At 52.0% G+C, this 15,530-nt stretch overlaps 1 protein-coding gene across 1 annotated transcript in view; it reads left to right on the top strand.

Annotated features, from left to right (window-relative positions):
- The window catches only part of MAST2 (microtubule associated serine/threonine kinase 2), a 202,383-nt gene extending 187,548 nt beyond the window's left edge, over positions 1 to 14,835 (top strand). Inside the window, exons 12-29 of the mRNA XM_003801411.3 lie at positions 1,384 to 1,516; positions 2,576 to 2,637; positions 2,884 to 2,969; positions 3,442 to 3,650; positions 4,966 to 5,104; positions 6,594 to 6,726; positions 7,432 to 7,597; positions 8,328 to 8,429; positions 8,702 to 8,824; positions 9,006 to 9,115; positions 9,738 to 9,892; positions 10,132 to 10,406; positions 10,494 to 10,688; positions 11,542 to 11,768; positions 11,972 to 12,094; positions 12,533 to 12,669; positions 12,801 to 12,994; positions 13,257 to 14,835. Of these exons, the coding sequence (XP_003801459.1) occupies positions 1,384 to 1,516; positions 2,576 to 2,637; positions 2,884 to 2,969; positions 3,442 to 3,650; positions 4,966 to 5,104; positions 6,594 to 6,726; positions 7,432 to 7,597; positions 8,328 to 8,429; positions 8,702 to 8,824; positions 9,006 to 9,115; positions 9,738 to 9,892; positions 10,132 to 10,406; positions 10,494 to 10,688; positions 11,542 to 11,768; positions 11,972 to 12,094; positions 12,533 to 12,669; positions 12,801 to 12,994; positions 13,257 to 14,779 (4,092 nt within the window). The 3' untranslated portion in view covers positions 14,780 to 14,835. The remainder of the gene's footprint in view (positions 1 to 1,383; positions 1,517 to 2,575; positions 2,638 to 2,883; positions 2,970 to 3,441; positions 3,651 to 4,965; positions 5,105 to 6,593; positions 6,727 to 7,431; positions 7,598 to 8,327; positions 8,430 to 8,701; positions 8,825 to 9,005; positions 9,116 to 9,737; positions 9,893 to 10,131; positions 10,407 to 10,493; positions 10,689 to 11,541; positions 11,769 to 11,971; positions 12,095 to 12,532; positions 12,670 to 12,800; positions 12,995 to 13,256) is intronic.
- The last annotated feature ends 695 nt before the right edge of the window (positions 14,836 to 15,530 follow it).

The following is a 15,530-nucleotide window of genomic DNA, read 5'->3' on the forward strand; positions in this document are numbered from 1 at the left end:
GCTGGGGATTCAAACCCGCCACCTTAGGTGTACGTGGCTGGCGCCTTAGCCGGTTGAGCTATAGGCGCCGAGCCTCCTATTTCTTTCTGATTAAATATTCCATCAGGGGCTCAGCGCCCACTGCTAAGTTAGGGCACCAGCCACATACACCAAGGCACATGGGTTTGAACCCAGCCTGGGCCTCCTAAACAACAATGACAAATGCAACAACTACAACTAAAGTATAGCTGGGCATTGTGGTGGGCGCCTATAGTCCCAGCTACCTGGGAGGCTGAGGCAAGAGAATTGCTTAAGCCCAAGAGTTAGAGGGTGTACTCTACTGAGGGCAACATAGTAAGACTCTGTCTCAAAAAAAAATAACAATAAAATAAATATTCCATCAGACTGAGTCCTCAGAAAGATTACTTTGGCTGCAACATGGATAGTAAATTGGAAGAGAGAGCAGAGTAAGTCAGGGAATTAAGTGCAGAGGCACTTAAAGTGATTCATGAGAGATGGGGTAGCCAGAACCAGAACAATGGTAGGAGGGAGAACAGAGAGGAGCAGGTAAATTAGAGAGCTGACCAGATGGGCACTAAGGAAGATTAAGAGGTTGAAATGGCTTAGATTATATCCAGATAGGTAGTGGTATAGTTCTCCAGAATAATGAAACAGAAGACATGAACATGAGGATCAGAAGGGAGGCTGGGTTGTGACTGAGCAGACAGCCTCTCCCTCAAGAACATAAAGTCCATGGCTAAGTAGGGGTTTGAAGTCAGGCCTGGGTTTGAGTGCTAGTTTTCTGTTCTTTCCCACTTCTGTGACCATGGACAAGTCAGTGCATCCCTATGAACCTTGATTTCCTTGCTGAGGTCAAGGAGTTGCCATGAGGATTTCACCTAAGTTGTGACACTTAGTAGGCACTCAGTAAATGAGACCCTCATTATTATGTGCAGGCGCAAGGACTGTGCTCTGTTCAACATTGGATCTCCAGCCCTAGCACACAGGAGGTGCTCAGTAAATATTTGAAGGTATGCACGCACCAGTAGGGCTGTGAGCCGAAGCTCTTGTGAACCGTAATTGAGTGTGTGCCAGGACTGCTCTGGACTGGGCCTCTAAACACACCTGCCAAAGCCATCAGGCTGACGGAAGGCTTGGAACCAGGTGAATAGGTTGAGCTCTCTTGAAACCGAAAGCTTAGGATATCTAATCTGGAGGCGACCTGAAAGACAGCTTTGTCCCCATTCCTGAATCATATTGCTTCTGGGTATTCTGGGGTGGGGGTCCCATGAGAGAAAGAAAATCTTCTTGTTCATCTCATTCTGCTACATACTATGAAACCAAAGAGGCCAGCAGTCTTTACTTGTATCTCTCACCACTGACTCCCTCTCTCCCCTGGTACAGGAATTTGACCCTGAAGAGTTCTACCATCTATTAGAAGCAGCTGAAGGCCATGCCAAAGAGGGACAAGGGATTAAATGTGACATTCCCCGCTACATCATTAGCCAACTGGGCCTCACACGGGACCCCCTAGAGGGTGAGCATGCTCCCTGGTGGCTGCCAGCAAGCTCTAACTGCCAGCATCTTGCAAAAGAAGCTCAGCTTAGACATGGATATTACAGGGCTGCAGGACTAGAGGAGACTCCCTGTGATAAAAGGGCTTCTCCTTGGCTTGGCACCTGTGGCTCAAGCAGCTAAGGCACCAGCCACATACACCAGACCTGGCGGGTTTGAATCCAACCTGGACCTGCCAAACAACAATGACAACTACAACCAAAAAATACCCAGGCGTTGTGGCAAGCACCTATACTCCCAGCTACTTGGGAGGCTAAGGCAAGAGAATCGCTTAAGCTCAGGAGTTGGAGGTTGCTATGAGCTATGATGCCACAGCACTCCACCCACGGTGGCAGCTTGAGGCTCTGTCTTAAAAAAGGGGGTGGGGCCTTTCCTTGAATTACTGTTCATATTTGCCTGATATGTCCCAATCTGGATTGCCTTGGGCCCAACTGGGTTGCATTCAGAGCCTCAGATCAAAAGTAGGTTATCAAAAAAGGACCAGTCACATTTACAAAAATGGTCGCCTTCTCTGTGTACTTACCTCTCTTGCTGTCCACCTTACAAATTTTCCCATGTCTTTGTGGTGCTCCAACTCAGGGCTTTTGAGGATCTCTTTGTTTTTCTGGGCTCCTGTGTGAACCTTGGGCTTCCCCAGGCCTGGTGTGCAGGTGTCCTGCTCCTGTCTCCCCTGCTTCCCAGCCCCAGCCAGTGAGGAGTCTTGGCCAGCAGGAGGGGGACTAGTAGCCCAGCTTTAGGTATTGTTTTCCAGGACATGTCCCAAGTTCATAGAATTTGCTGGACCTTGTGAATTTCACTTGACTTCTAGAAATAGGAGTAGCAATGGTATTTGGCTTGTTTTCTGATCTAAAAGCTACGACTCCATTGAGTATAGAGCCATAGATCTGGATGTGCATCCCAGGCTGATTCAGAAAGCAGTAACACCTACCCTGCGTGCACCTGTTACGTGATCTGAGGGCACTGCTTTAATGCCTGACATTGCCACACATACTTTTCCCTTGTGTCCTTGTTTTGTTTCTAGAAATGGCCCAGTTGAGCAGCTACGACAGTCCTGACACTCCAGAGACAGATGATTCAGTTGAGGTAAAGACCCTGAGCTCCTGTCTTTTCCCAAGCAAAGGGCTATGCATTCATTTTAGGAGACTCTCTTAAGGAGGGATAGGGGAGTTGGTGGCTGCAGACTCTTCAGAAGTCATTCTCCTGCTGAGGAAGAATGAGCAGGAGCCCACAGCAGGGCTAAGAGTTGAGGTGATGCTGGGGCCACAGCTCCCCCAAGTATGTGGGCTCTGAGAAGCATGCCTGCGGCTTGCCTTCTCCCTTCTCTTCCAGGGCCGTGGGGCATCTCTTTCGTTGAAAAAGACACCCTCTGAAGAGGACTTCGAAACCATTAAGCTCATCAGCAATGGCGCCTATGGGTAAAGGCCAGGGTCAGAGTGTGGCTGGGACTAAAGTGGATTCAACCTTTGATCTCTTCCATGTGAGAGTGTAGGATGCCCACCTGGGCAGTAAATGCCTGGTGTAGTAGACTCTGCCTCTCCAAAGCCTCCTGAACGGGCAAAAGTTTAGTTTCTTCTGACATCAGAGCATTGTTACTTTTCCAAGCAAGATTCCCACCCCACCTCTCCCAAGTTCTCCTCTTCCTAACTCTCCACCTCCCCTAGCACCCCACTTTTCCCTGAGCTCTAGAGAAGCATTGAGCTCTGTCTTCAGGATTTTGTCTATTAGGAAATTGAAGAGCTGTATGGGCCAAGGGTCTCAGATCCTTCTCAATATGCACTCCCCTGCTCCCTTGTTCTGTGCATTAATAAAGGGGTGAGAGAAGACATTTGGGGTGGTAAAGAGCACTGCTTGAATGCTGAGGGGGCTGGGATGGGTTATGTTTCCCAGAGCTGTGTTCCTGGTGAGGCACAAGTCCACACGACAGCGCTTTGCCATGAAGAAGATCAACAAGCAGAACCTGATCCTACGGAACCAGATCCAGCAGGCCTTCGTGGAGCGTGACATTCTGACTTTCGCTGAGAACCCCTTTGTGGTCAGCATGTTCTGCTCCTTTGAGACCAAGCGTCACCTGTGCATGGTGATGGAGTATGTTGAAGGTACTGGGGAAAGGTGGTCTAGCCTGGAGGCCAAGGCGCAATCTGAGCCTTAGCCCCAAGTGGCCCAGCAGCTGTGTGTGTGGAGAAGTTTCAGGGCCTAGCTTCCTAAGCCCTCTTTGGCATTGGTTTCTGCCCCAGGAACCAATTTGGCCACTGTGGGCAGAAAGCTACCTCCCTCTGGCATGAGGCTGCCCGGGTCAGGTGTGATGAGAGGCACTTGGGGAGGGGATAGCAGCTGTGGAATCTTAGACCTTAAAGCCTATACATCCTCTGCTGCTGACATCACGCAGGAAGAAAAGGACAGACCAGAGCCCAGGGTTCAGAAGGGTTCTTTCCAGACCTTCCCAGGTGCTGGAAGGATTACATCTGGTCCCTCAGAAGAGAGGAAAGCTATTACCCTGGCTAATGGCTCGTGTAGGGGACACCCCTTAATACCACGCAGGATGCTCTGGGCATGGAGTGAAAGAGCAGTAAGGAGCCGTAGCTCTGGAGAGGGTCAGCAGCCTAGCAGTGGCCTCCCTCTCCCCCTTTCACTGTGTGTATAGCTTCTAAAATTATTTTGTCGGCTCGGCGCCTATAGCTCAACCGGCTAAGGCGCCAGCCACGTACACCTAAGGTGGCAGGTTCGAGTCCCCAGCCCGGACCTGCCAAACAACAATGACGGCTGCAACCAAAAAATAGCCGGGCGTTGTGGCGGGCGCCTGTGCTCCCAGCTACTTGGGAGGCAGAGGCAGGAGACTCGCTTGAGCCCAGGAGTTGGAGGTTGCTGTGAGCTGTAATGCCATAGCACTCTACCCAGGGGGACAGCTTGAGGCTCTGTCTCAAAAAAAAAAAAAAAAAAAAATTATTTTGTCTAAATCTGAAGTAGAAGCTAAACAAAACAGCCCTTTTAATTCACTGGGTACATGTTGGGAGTTTATAGGGTCACTTTACTCAGAAAGGAAAATAAAGCCAATAGGAAGGAAATAAACAAATGCTAAAGCCTCGGCCAGGTGTGTTTACAATACATAGTATTTCCATCCTAAAATGACTGAGTCCTATCCCCACAAGTCAGCTTATAAACGTAGAAGCTTGAATTCCTTCCCTCTCTAGCCTGAATAAAGGCTTGTCAGCCATTGGTGGATTCACCTAAATTTCTGACCCTCTCTATACCTTACCTCCCACCCATGCCAGCCGCAGAAGGAATAGAATCAGGGTCTCTAGCACCAGGGTATTCCGTGAAACTCTCTCCTTTGGGACCTCAGAGCCTGCGATGCTAGGACTGGCTAGAGCAAAAACTGGATCCTTCCCTCATGGTGGCCTGGGCTTATTGCAGGGGGAGACTGTGCCACTCTGCTGAAGAACATTGGGGCCTTGCCTGTGGACATGGTGCGCCTGTACTTTGCAGAAACTGTGCTGGCCCTGGAGTACTTACACAACTACGGCATCGTGCACCGTGACCTCAAGCCTGACAAGTATGCCCACCATCTGGATCCCTTGTCCAGGGTCTCCCTCTTGGGCCTCTAGATAAATGGAGGCAAACACAGTATGTTCAAATCTATCCCAGAATGGCTGCTGGGAAATGATGCTCGTGTGTGTGTCCAAGTAGGCCTCGTACTTTAGCCCCCTGATCACCCCAGGTACAAGACCATTGCCACAAAGTCTGATAGGTGCATCACACCAAAGGCTACAGTGACATGAAAGCATCATGTGCATTTAAACTGTGTCTTGGAGGGCATTGGGCAGAAAAAGGTGGGAGAAGCTTTCTAAAGCTAAGAATCAGGATGTTCAAAGGCACACGGGTGTGAGAGGACATTACCCCCTCAGGATCTAAATGGTACAGCGCAGCCAGATAGTATGTCAGAGAGTAGTGAGAGAAAAGGCTAGAAAGTTAGGCAGGGACTCTTCAAGGGCCCTTTGTTAAGTTTGGGTTTTATTTTAAAGGGACCTAGAAGGTCTTTGAAGGTCGTCCTGTTTCCCAAAGGTATGATGAAATGGCATCCTCAGATTTTGGTTTAGATTTAGAAATAACCTCCTGCCAGTGGAACAAAGCAGGAGACCACTGTCTCTCTCTCCAGGGGCCAGAGAGTCAGGGTAGAGAAGGGGCGAGTGGCAATAGAAAGGAAAGAAGGTAAGGTTGAGTGAGGATGGAAAGGAAAATGGGAATAGAATGTCTTCCAGATATCCAGCTTGAGACTGGCGCAGGGTGGTAGAAAGTGGCTTTGACATTAGACCTGAGTTCAGAGAGCTGCTCTTCTGCTGTTTTACTTGGTGAGTTTGATTCTACTACTTAAATTTCCCTGAAGATAAAGAAGAGCCAGTTGGGAAGCATGACTTTGGACCAGGTTGTGTTTGTGGTGCCTGTAAGGCACCTGGGCAGTTGGATAGGCATAGAGCTCATGAAGGAAGTCAGAGCCAGAGCTCCGGATGGGGAATCATTGTAATAAAGAGGTGGCAGGTGAAGCCTTCTGCACAAAGTGAAATGGCTCGGACAGAGTGTGGAAAGGGATCTTATTTCTAATTTCTCCCAACCGACCTTCCCCTAAGACTTTGGACATAGAACAAATTATGTGCACCCCCTCCCTAAAACAGGAGCATTGTGAACCACTAAAAGGAGAGGGGACTAGGAATGGCCAGAACAGCAGTCACAGGGTGAGGCTGATCTTCGCTACGTAGAAGAAAGTCCATTCCTCAGCTGACTGATGCTTGCCCCTAGTATAGAACAGGGCAGGAGACAGAAATGGGGCTGGGCCAAAGGCAGGCTAGGTGCCTATGCAGAAGGCCGCACCCAGAAAGGCAGAGCTATTTCTGTTCCCACAGCAGCCTGTCTTCCCTGCTGAAGCCACCTTGCTTATGTCCCCCAGTACCTCCGTAGAAGCCTGAGCGGAGGAATTTAGCATATGCTGAAATCAGCACTCTCAGACAACCAGAAAATAACTACCTAATTTTTTCCCCTCTGGCCAGCCTCCTGATAACATCTATGGGGCACATCAAGCTCACTGACTTTGGACTTTCTAAAATTGGCCTCATGAGTCTGACAACAAACTTGTATGAGGGTCACATTGAAAAGGATGCCCGGGAGTTCCTGGACAAGCAGGTGAGGAATGGTAGTTGAGGCTTTGGGGGTTAAATTTTAGGCCTCAGAATAAGGTGTTGGGGCCATGTGTTTACCTTATAGATAAATGTTAAGACTGGGAGCTACCATCTTTTCCACTTTTTTGGTTCCTGGGAGGCATTGAGAGTAGTAGCACACTGGGAGAACAGGATGGGCCATGAACTCATATGGCTGTAGAATTCAAAGTCATCTTCCTCCTTAGGATTTGAAGAAAATAAGTCATGTAACTGTTAACTGCATAGAGTTTCATATGAGATTAGTCCTAAGCCTCCCTGCTGAGTCAAGGACACAGCTCTCCCGAGGCCAGTTGTTCGTGGAACACAGTTCCAAATTTCCACTGGGCTGTGGCCCAGTTTCCTAAGAGTAGCCTCTGGATGTTCCCTGATTTGCCTTTTCAGCTTGTAAATGTTCACGAGTCCCTGTCATGGGACCAGATGCCAGAGGGTGTTGCGGGTTCAGGGAGTGGTGGTTCCAGGCTAGAATTAGATGTTTTGCTTAATTAGGAAATACCCCATTAACAGTTCCAAGTCTGGTTCCCTGAGGCTCCTCTTGATTTAGTTCATTAACTTAGGTGAGCTGAGTTTCATTCAGAGACTGTTCTACTCCAGAGGGAGACCACCCCCCTCCAGGCATTGTGCCAGGGAGCTGCCTCAGCGTGCTGAGCCAGCCTGCCTTCTCTGTGCCCAGGTGTGCGGGACCCCAGAGTACATTGCCCCTGAAGTGATCCTGCGTCAGGGCTATGGAAAGCCGGTGGACTGGTGGGCCATGGGCATAATCCTATACGAGTTCCTGGTGGGTTGCGTCCCTTTCTTTGGAGACACTCCGGAGGAGCTCTTTGGGCAAGTGATCAGTGGTAGGTACCCTCACCTGGCCCAGTGAGGAGACAGAGTCTGAATCTGCAAATAGGATTTATGCATGCACCTCGAGACTTACAGGTTCCGGTTCTTAACTCATATGTGTGTGCATTATGCCTGCTTTGGGGGTAGGGGAGCACATACACACACTCCTGGGCTTGTTCTGTGTCCATGTATTTCCCACATGCACGTGTATGTTCCTGTGTTGTGTGTGTGCACAGCCCAGGAGTGTGAGTTCGTATGTGTGTTTCTAAATCATTAAGGCAGGGTGAACTGGGTCTTCTGGACAGGGGAAGTCAGTGTTTTATAAGGACCACCTTGGATCAAAGATAAAGCCATGGGGCGGCGCCTGTGGCTCAGTGAGTACGGCATTGGCCCCATATACCAAGGGTGGCAGGTTTAAACCCAGCCCCGGCCAAACTGCAACAAAAAAATTGCCGGGCATTGTGGCGGGCGCCTGTAGTCCCATCTACTCAGGAGGCTGAGGCAAGAGAATCACCTAAGCCCAGGAGTTGGAGGTTGCTGTGAGCAGGGTGATAAAGTGAAAAAAAGAAAAGAAAGATAAAGCCATGGTCGAGGGACCTGTAGAACTGAAGGACTGGGTTTCAAGCAAGCCTTTTAGGGATCCTTTCTTATGCCTCCTTTCCTTGCACTAACCTCGGACCCTCTTCTACATCTCCCCACTCTGCCCCCAATTCCTTCTTTCCCTCCCACTCTTGATGACTTCAGATGAGATTGTGTGGCCTGAGGGTGATGACGCACTGCCCCCAGAAGCCCAGGACCTCACCTCCAAACTGCTCCACCAGAACCCTCTGGAGAGGCTAGGCACAGGTAGGAGAGGCCTCACTAATTTTTTTCACCACTTGGAAAGGGGAGAAGGGAGGCTGAGCCAGTTTACCCTGGAAGTGTGGGTTTCAGGTGTGGGCAGCTCCTCTGGATCTTGAAACTCTGCCCTGCTCCCTGTAGCAGAGAAGGAAAGGTACCTAAGCTGAGGCTTCTGGGCATAGCTGCTTGAGATCTGAGATCTGGTTTCTTACTTGACTTGCTGAGCTGAACTCTACACAGCTCATCCCACACACTTCGTGTGCCCTCCCTGTCCACAGGCAGTGCCTGTGAGGTGAAGCAGCACCCATTCTTTACGGGCTTGGACTGGACAGGACTCCTCCGTCAGAAGGCTGAATTTATTCCCCAGCTGGAGTCAGAAGATGACACTAGCTACTTTGACAGTAAGGCCATCAGTGGGGGAAGGTGGAGTATGGGTCCTAACCGTTCACCTAGAAACACCTGTGCACATTGAACTTGGCACTGGGAGCAATTTCTCAGTGCTCTGCTAAGGTCTGGTAGGGTCATAAGGAGGCCACTAACAAAGGCTCTGAAGGAGACTATTGTCCTTTGTGTCTGGCCCAGCCCGCTCAGAGCGATACCACCATGTGGACTCAGAGGATGAGGAAGAAGTGAGTGAGGACGGCTGCCTGGAGATCCGCCAGTTCTCTTCCTGCTCTCCCAGGTTCAGCAAGGTGCGACTGAGGAGGCCCAGATGGGTCATAACAGGCTGGGAAATTGAGAGAGGAGGACACGTCAAGGAACACACTTGGGGCAGGCTCAGGACTTAATGATGGGGCCACTTTTAGAAATAGAGGAGCAGAGGGCGGGGGCTGCAGTTAGTAAGTGTTTCTAGAACCACTCCAGCCCCCAGCATGAGATGCCAGAGCAAGGCCATGTCAGACCAGCAGAATAACTGCTACTTCAAGTATTTAGCAGACACATGGGGTACAGAGGGTGCTGGTTTAATTCCTAGGTTAGGTTGGGGCGGCAGTTCACACCTGTGATCCTAGCACTCTGGGAGTGGATTTGCTCGAGCTTAGAAGTTCCAGACCAGCCTGAGCCAGAGCGAGACCCAGTCTCTAAAAAATAGCTGGGCATTGTGGCAAGTGCCTATAGTCCCAGCTACTCGGAAGGCTGAGGGAAGAGAATCGCTTTAGCCCAAAGGTTTGAGGTTGCTGTGAGCTGTGACGCCAGCACACTCTATTAAGGGTGACAAGTGAGACTGTCTCAAAATAAATAATTCCTGGATTGCAGGTCCCAGAGATACTTTGTACCACGGGTGATTATCAGAGCCCACCCCCCCTGTGCCCGCAGGTGTATAGCAGCATGGAGCGGCTCTCTCTGCTGGAGGAACGCAGGACACCACCCCCCACCAAGCGTAGCCTGAGTGAGGAGAAGGAGGACCGCTCTGATGGCCTGGCAGGACTTAAGGGCCGAGACCGGGGCTGGGTGATTGGCTCCCCTGAGATGTGAGCACCCTGAGTGCACCCAGGGTGGGCAACACAGCTATCCCTCAGTTATCACAGACCATGGGAGAGATTCAGACGCTGGGAGGAGCGCTGGTGGCAGTGAAGGAGTGTTCATATGGGTGGCTCCTGGAGGAATGTCTGAGGAAGAAAGTTCTTACAGTGCCGTGTGCCCCTAAAGAAGCCTGGGCAGGAGGAGTGAGACCACCTGGGCCGTCTCACCCCTGACCTGTGTCTCATAGATTACGGAAGCGGCTGTCAGTGTCTGAGTCATCCCACACAGAGAGTGACTCAAGCCCTCCGATGACAGTGCGGCGCCGTTGCTCAGGTTTCATGGATGTGCCTCGGTTCTCCGAGGAGGCCAGCAGTACCCCCAGGAGGCAGCAGCAGGAGGGTATATGGCTCCTGACACCCTCATCTGGAGAGGGGGTATCTGGGTTTATCCCTGAGCGGCCAGTGGAACAGCGGCTGAAGCCGGATGAGGAACCTGTCGGCCAATGCAGTCGTTCCAGCCCAGGTGTGGCCAAAGGGCCTAGGCTGGAGGATACTGCAGGGAGAGAGGTTCAGCTATACCGTGGGTCTCATTGCTCACTTGGGCCCACAGCTATGGAGACCCGAGGCCGTGGACCCACACAGCTGGCTGAGGGAGCCACAGCCAAGGCCATCAGTGACCTGGCTGTACGTAGGGCTCGTCACCGGCTGCTCTCTGGGGACTCTACAGAGAAGCGCAGCACTCGCCCTGTCAACAAAGTGATCAAGTCTGCCTCAGCTACAGCCCTCTCCCTCCTCATCCCCTCAGGTGAGGCCCCTGGGAGCTGGAATCTCTGTGGGCCCCGGGGGTCTGCACAGACAGGTCTGCATGTGTATATGTGTGTTAAGGAGTAGGTATCTAAGAGAGACTGTCGCTGCATGACCTTTTGTTAGAAACTGGAAGTCTTCTTAAAACCGTGTGTTGGTATCTAGGGTTGTGTGTGTACCATGAGGCAGGAGGGCACTATACAGGCTTTGAGGCAGAGAGCTCATGTTCAAATCTTGGCTCCATTACTAAATGGCTATTGACATTGAGCAAGTTGCTTAACCTACTTCTAAGCCTCATGTTTCTCCTTAAATGTGGCTATTAATAGTGGCTAGGCCAGTTATGGTGACACACCTGTAATCCTAGCATTTGGGGAGGCCAAAGCAAGAGGATCCCTGGAGCTCAGACCAGCCTGAGCAAGAGGGAGACCCTTCTCCACCAAAAATAGAAAAAAGTAGCCAGACATAGTGGACATGTCTGTAGTCCCAGCAACTTGGGAGATTGAGCCGGAGGATGACTTGAGCTCTGGATTTTAAGGTTGCTGTGAGCTAGGCTGATGCCATGACACTCTAACCTGGGCAACAGAGTGAGACTGTCACCAAAAAAAAAATAGTGGCTAGCTTATTTGATAATTGTGATGTTTAAATATGTCTGACAGGCTTAGATAGTCCTTGAAGCAACATAAATGCTAGCAGTCATTTCGATCACCTCCATCCAGTCCCCTACCCAGGGTCTGAGAAAGGGGCTGTGGACCAGGGGCTATGAGGAAGATGCACTTGTGCTGAGGTCAACAGATTGGACAGGGGGCCAGGCCAGGGCCCTCTGGCCCACTAAGTCCTGGCTTTTCTTTTTTCAGAACACCACACCTGCTCTCCATTGGCCAGTCCCATGTCCCCACATTCCCAGTCATCCAACCCATCATCCCGCGACTCTTCTCCAAGCAGGGACTTCTTGCCAGCTCTCGGCAGCTTGAGGCCTCCTATCACCATCCACCGAGCTGGCAAGAAATACGGCTTCACCCTGCGGGCTATCCGTGTCTACATGGGTGATTCTGATGTCTATACTGTGCACCACATGGTGTGGGTATGTCCCCCATCCAGGCCTTTCGTCTCCCATCTTTGTCACTCTGCCACCTTCCCCTTAATGGAGCCCATCTGTCCCTGCTAAGGGGTCAAAGGGTGGTGGTGAATGGGGGGTGGGGGAGGGTCACAGCTTAGTGAGCAGAACCAGGCCCCCACTCTTCATGCTCAGGCTCCAGAGTGAGGACTGTTCTCTTCCTGAGGCAGCACGTGGAGGACGGTGGTCCAGCCAGCGAGGCGGGGCTTCATCAAGGTGACCTCATCACTCATGTCAACGGGGAGCCTGTGCACGGGCTAGTGCATACGGAAGTGGTCGAGCTAATCCTGAAGGTTAGTGCTGGGTGTGCTGCCCACTGTGAGCCCACAGTGAGCCCACAGTGACTCAGCTTTGTGAGTCTGTGACTAGCCATAGGGGAGTGGGGGAGAGCTGGACATGTGAGGACTGATGCCAGCACACACACAATTGGTGTGGCATTGGCATGCCTTTCTCCACAAAGCAGTGCCCACACCCATCAGGCCAGGGATCCTTCTGAGCTGTGAGTAGGGCTGGAGGGGAGGACAGGAGGGCCTCTTCTCTATCTCCTCACCCCCACACCATTCAGGGGCTCCAGTGGGAGCAGTTTCCTAATCTGTAAGACAGGAAAACAGGTCTGCGATTCATGTGGCTTGGTGCAGGGGTTGGGGCTGTCATATAGCCATGCCCAGGGCTAGGGGCAGGGGCAAGGGAGGGCCACTGCCTCAGCACAGGACTCATGCTTTGCTCCCCAGAGTGGAAACAAGGTGGCCATTTCAACAACTCCCCTGGAGAACACATCCATTAAAGTGGGGCCAGCTCGGAAGGGCAGCTACAAGGCCAAGATGGCCCGAAGGAGCAAGCGGAGCCGGGCCAAGGATGGGCAAGAAAGGTGAGCTGGAATTAGTCCAGAGGGTCTTCTCTGAGCTACAGAGATGCTAGTGTGCACTGGGTGCCTCGGCCCTAGGCACAGTGTGTGCTGTGTACTACACACCCACTCAGCCTTAACTCTGATCTCTGCAGCAGAAAAAGGAGCTCCCTGTTCCGAAAGATCACTAAGCAGGCATCTCTGCTCCACACCAGCCGCAGTCTCTCTTCCCTTAACCGCTCCTTGTCATCAGGGGAGAGTGGACCAGGCTCTCCCACACACAGCCACAGCCTTTCTCCCCGGTCTCCCACTCAGGGCTACCGGGTAACCCCCGATGCTATACATTCAGGTATGAAGGGTTTCCTGCATATCAGAGATGATGCCTGGGAGGCGGCAGAGTGCCTGGGCCCTCCATACTTCTCCCAGCCCCCACTTTCTGAATCTCTCATTCAGCCCACCCCCTGAAAGATGCAGCAATCTTGGGAAGAAATTGATAGAGGAAGGGGGTGGACAAGTCTAGGATATTACAGGGCTAAGCTCTGCCTTGCCCCTCAGTTGCTTCTAACAGTTAATGCTGCTCTGCCTTTGTCTGTCTGTCTGTCTGTCCCAAGTGGGAGGGAATTCATCACAGAGCAGCTCGCCCAGCTCCAGCGTGCCCAGCTCTCCAGCCGGCTCTGGGCATACACGACCCAGCTCCTTACATGGTCTGGCACCCAAGCTTCAACGCCAGTACCGCTCTCCGCGGCGCAAGTCAGCAGGCAGCATCCCACTGTCACCACTGGCCCACACCCCTTCTCCACCACCACCAGCAGCTTCACCTCAGCGTTCCCCATCACCCTTGTCTGGCCATGGAGCCCAAGCCTTTCCCACCAAGCTTCACTTGTCACCTCCCCTAGGCAGGCAACTCTCCCGGCCCAAGAGCGCAGAGCCACCCCGCTCACCACTCCTGAAGAGGGTGCAATCAGCTGAGAAACTGGCAGCTGCGCTGGCTGCCTCTGAGAAGAAGCTAGTTGCTTCTCGCAAGCATAGCCTTGATCTGCCCCACTGTGAGTTAAAGAAGGAACTGCCACCCAGGGAAGTTAGCCCTCTGGAGGTAGTTGGGACCAGGGGTGTGCCCTCCGGGAAGGGAGCTCTGCCGGGGAAGGGCGTGCTGCAGCCTGCCCCTCCACGGGCCCTAGGCACTCTGCGGCAGGACCGAGCCGAACGACGGGAGTCCCTGCAGAAGCAAGAAGCTATCCGTGAGGTAGACTCCTCGGAGGATGACGCTGATGAAGGGCCTGAGAACAGCCAGGGTGTGCCTGAGCCAAGCTTGGCACCTAACTTAGCCATGGGCCAGAATCCACCCCCTAGAGGAGAGGGTGGGGAAGAGGACACCTTCTTACCCAGAGACCCTAGGAGCCTGGGCCCAGTGGTCTCAGGCCTACTGACTGGGGTCACACTGGAGCTTCCCAGAATGGAAGGTCACAGTGGTCCCCAGAGGAGGCTTGGGAGCTCAGAAGCCTTTGAAGAGGCTGCCAGCTGCTGCTCACCAGTCCCCAGCCTGGGTAGGTCTGGATCCACAGATCACATCCCCCCTGAAGGCTGCTGGAAGGCCCAGCACCTCCATACCCAGGCACTAACAGCACTTTGTCCCAGCTCTTCAGGACTCACCCCCACCAGTTGCACTGTTGCCCCCACCGCATCTGGGAAGCTGGGTATGTGGTCCTGGAACTTCCTCACTGAAGGCCCATACAGGGCCTCCCCAAGTAAAAAGGCAACAATGGCAGGTGGGCCAGTCAACCTCCAGGATCTGGAAACCACAGCTCTAGTCCACCCTAAGAACCTGTCTCCCGGACAGGAGGGGAAGACACAGCCACCCAGTGCCCCTGGACTGGCCCATACACCTTGTGGGGTTCCCAGCCAAGGGTGGCTGTGGGAACCTGAGTGTGCACAGAGAGAGGAGGAGGATCCAGTCCTGAGCATCACCAAGGTGCCTGATGCCTCAGGTGACAGGAGGCAGGACGTTCCGTGCAGAGGCCGTCCCCTCACCCAGGAGTCTGGGTTCACCCTGCTCTGGAGGGGCCAAGAACCTGGGGGCAATCAAAAGCATCAGGACTTGACATTGGTGCCAGATGAGGTTTTGAAGCAAACATAGCCGCTGTTGGCCATTTCTTGCACTCAGACCTGTGTAATACACGATTCTGGAAGCCATTTTTATGTCTTTCGCTTGCTTCTTTCCTTCAGTCAACACACACGTTACTAGGTTCTGTGCTGCTGCTGGGAATACACTGGTGAATAAAACAGTCCACCCTCGGGAAGGGCTGCAGGACCCTGCTTGACTTCCTGGAGACCACAACTTCCGCCCTCAGACGCGAAAGACTGTGTGGTACATAGTAGTTTGCTGGCTGTGGAAGAGTAGGAGTTGGCTTAGAAAGAATGTCCAGACAGAGTACAGCATTCACAGTATACCTGTATATTCCAGGAACCCAAAATAGTTCCAAGTGGAAATGAGCCTGCCAGGTTGCAGGAGTTTGGTGATGGCAAACCAGAGAAGACCATGTAGCCACTAACATGTCTACTTTATAGACAGGGGATCTCCAGCTTTAATGCCTGTGACAATACAGGTGGGGCAGAGATGAGGTTAGAACCTAGGTTTCTCTTGACTTTAGAGCCCACATATGTCCCCTGTCTTAGAGTGCTTTGGGAAGTAAAGAGAAGAGGTGGGAGGTGGTGAAGGGTTTAACTTTGGATGTATTTAAGGTCCTTGCAGGATGTTCAGAAGGTAATTGGGTGCACTGATCTGGAACTCAGGAGCAAACTCTAGATAAAAATGAAAGCCATCAATCTATCATAAATTCAGGAGTAGTAACATTTAAGGCAAAGAAAGAAGTCTTTTTTTTTTTTTT

Source organism: Otolemur garnettii, unplaced genomic scaffold, assembly GCF_000181295.1.
Source record: "Otolemur garnettii isolate 467f Iridium unplaced genomic scaffold, OtoGar3 scaffold00210, whole genome shotgun sequence".
In the NCBI taxonomy this organism is placed as follows: domain Eukaryota; kingdom Metazoa; phylum Chordata; class Mammalia; order Primates; family Galagidae; genus Otolemur; species Otolemur garnettii.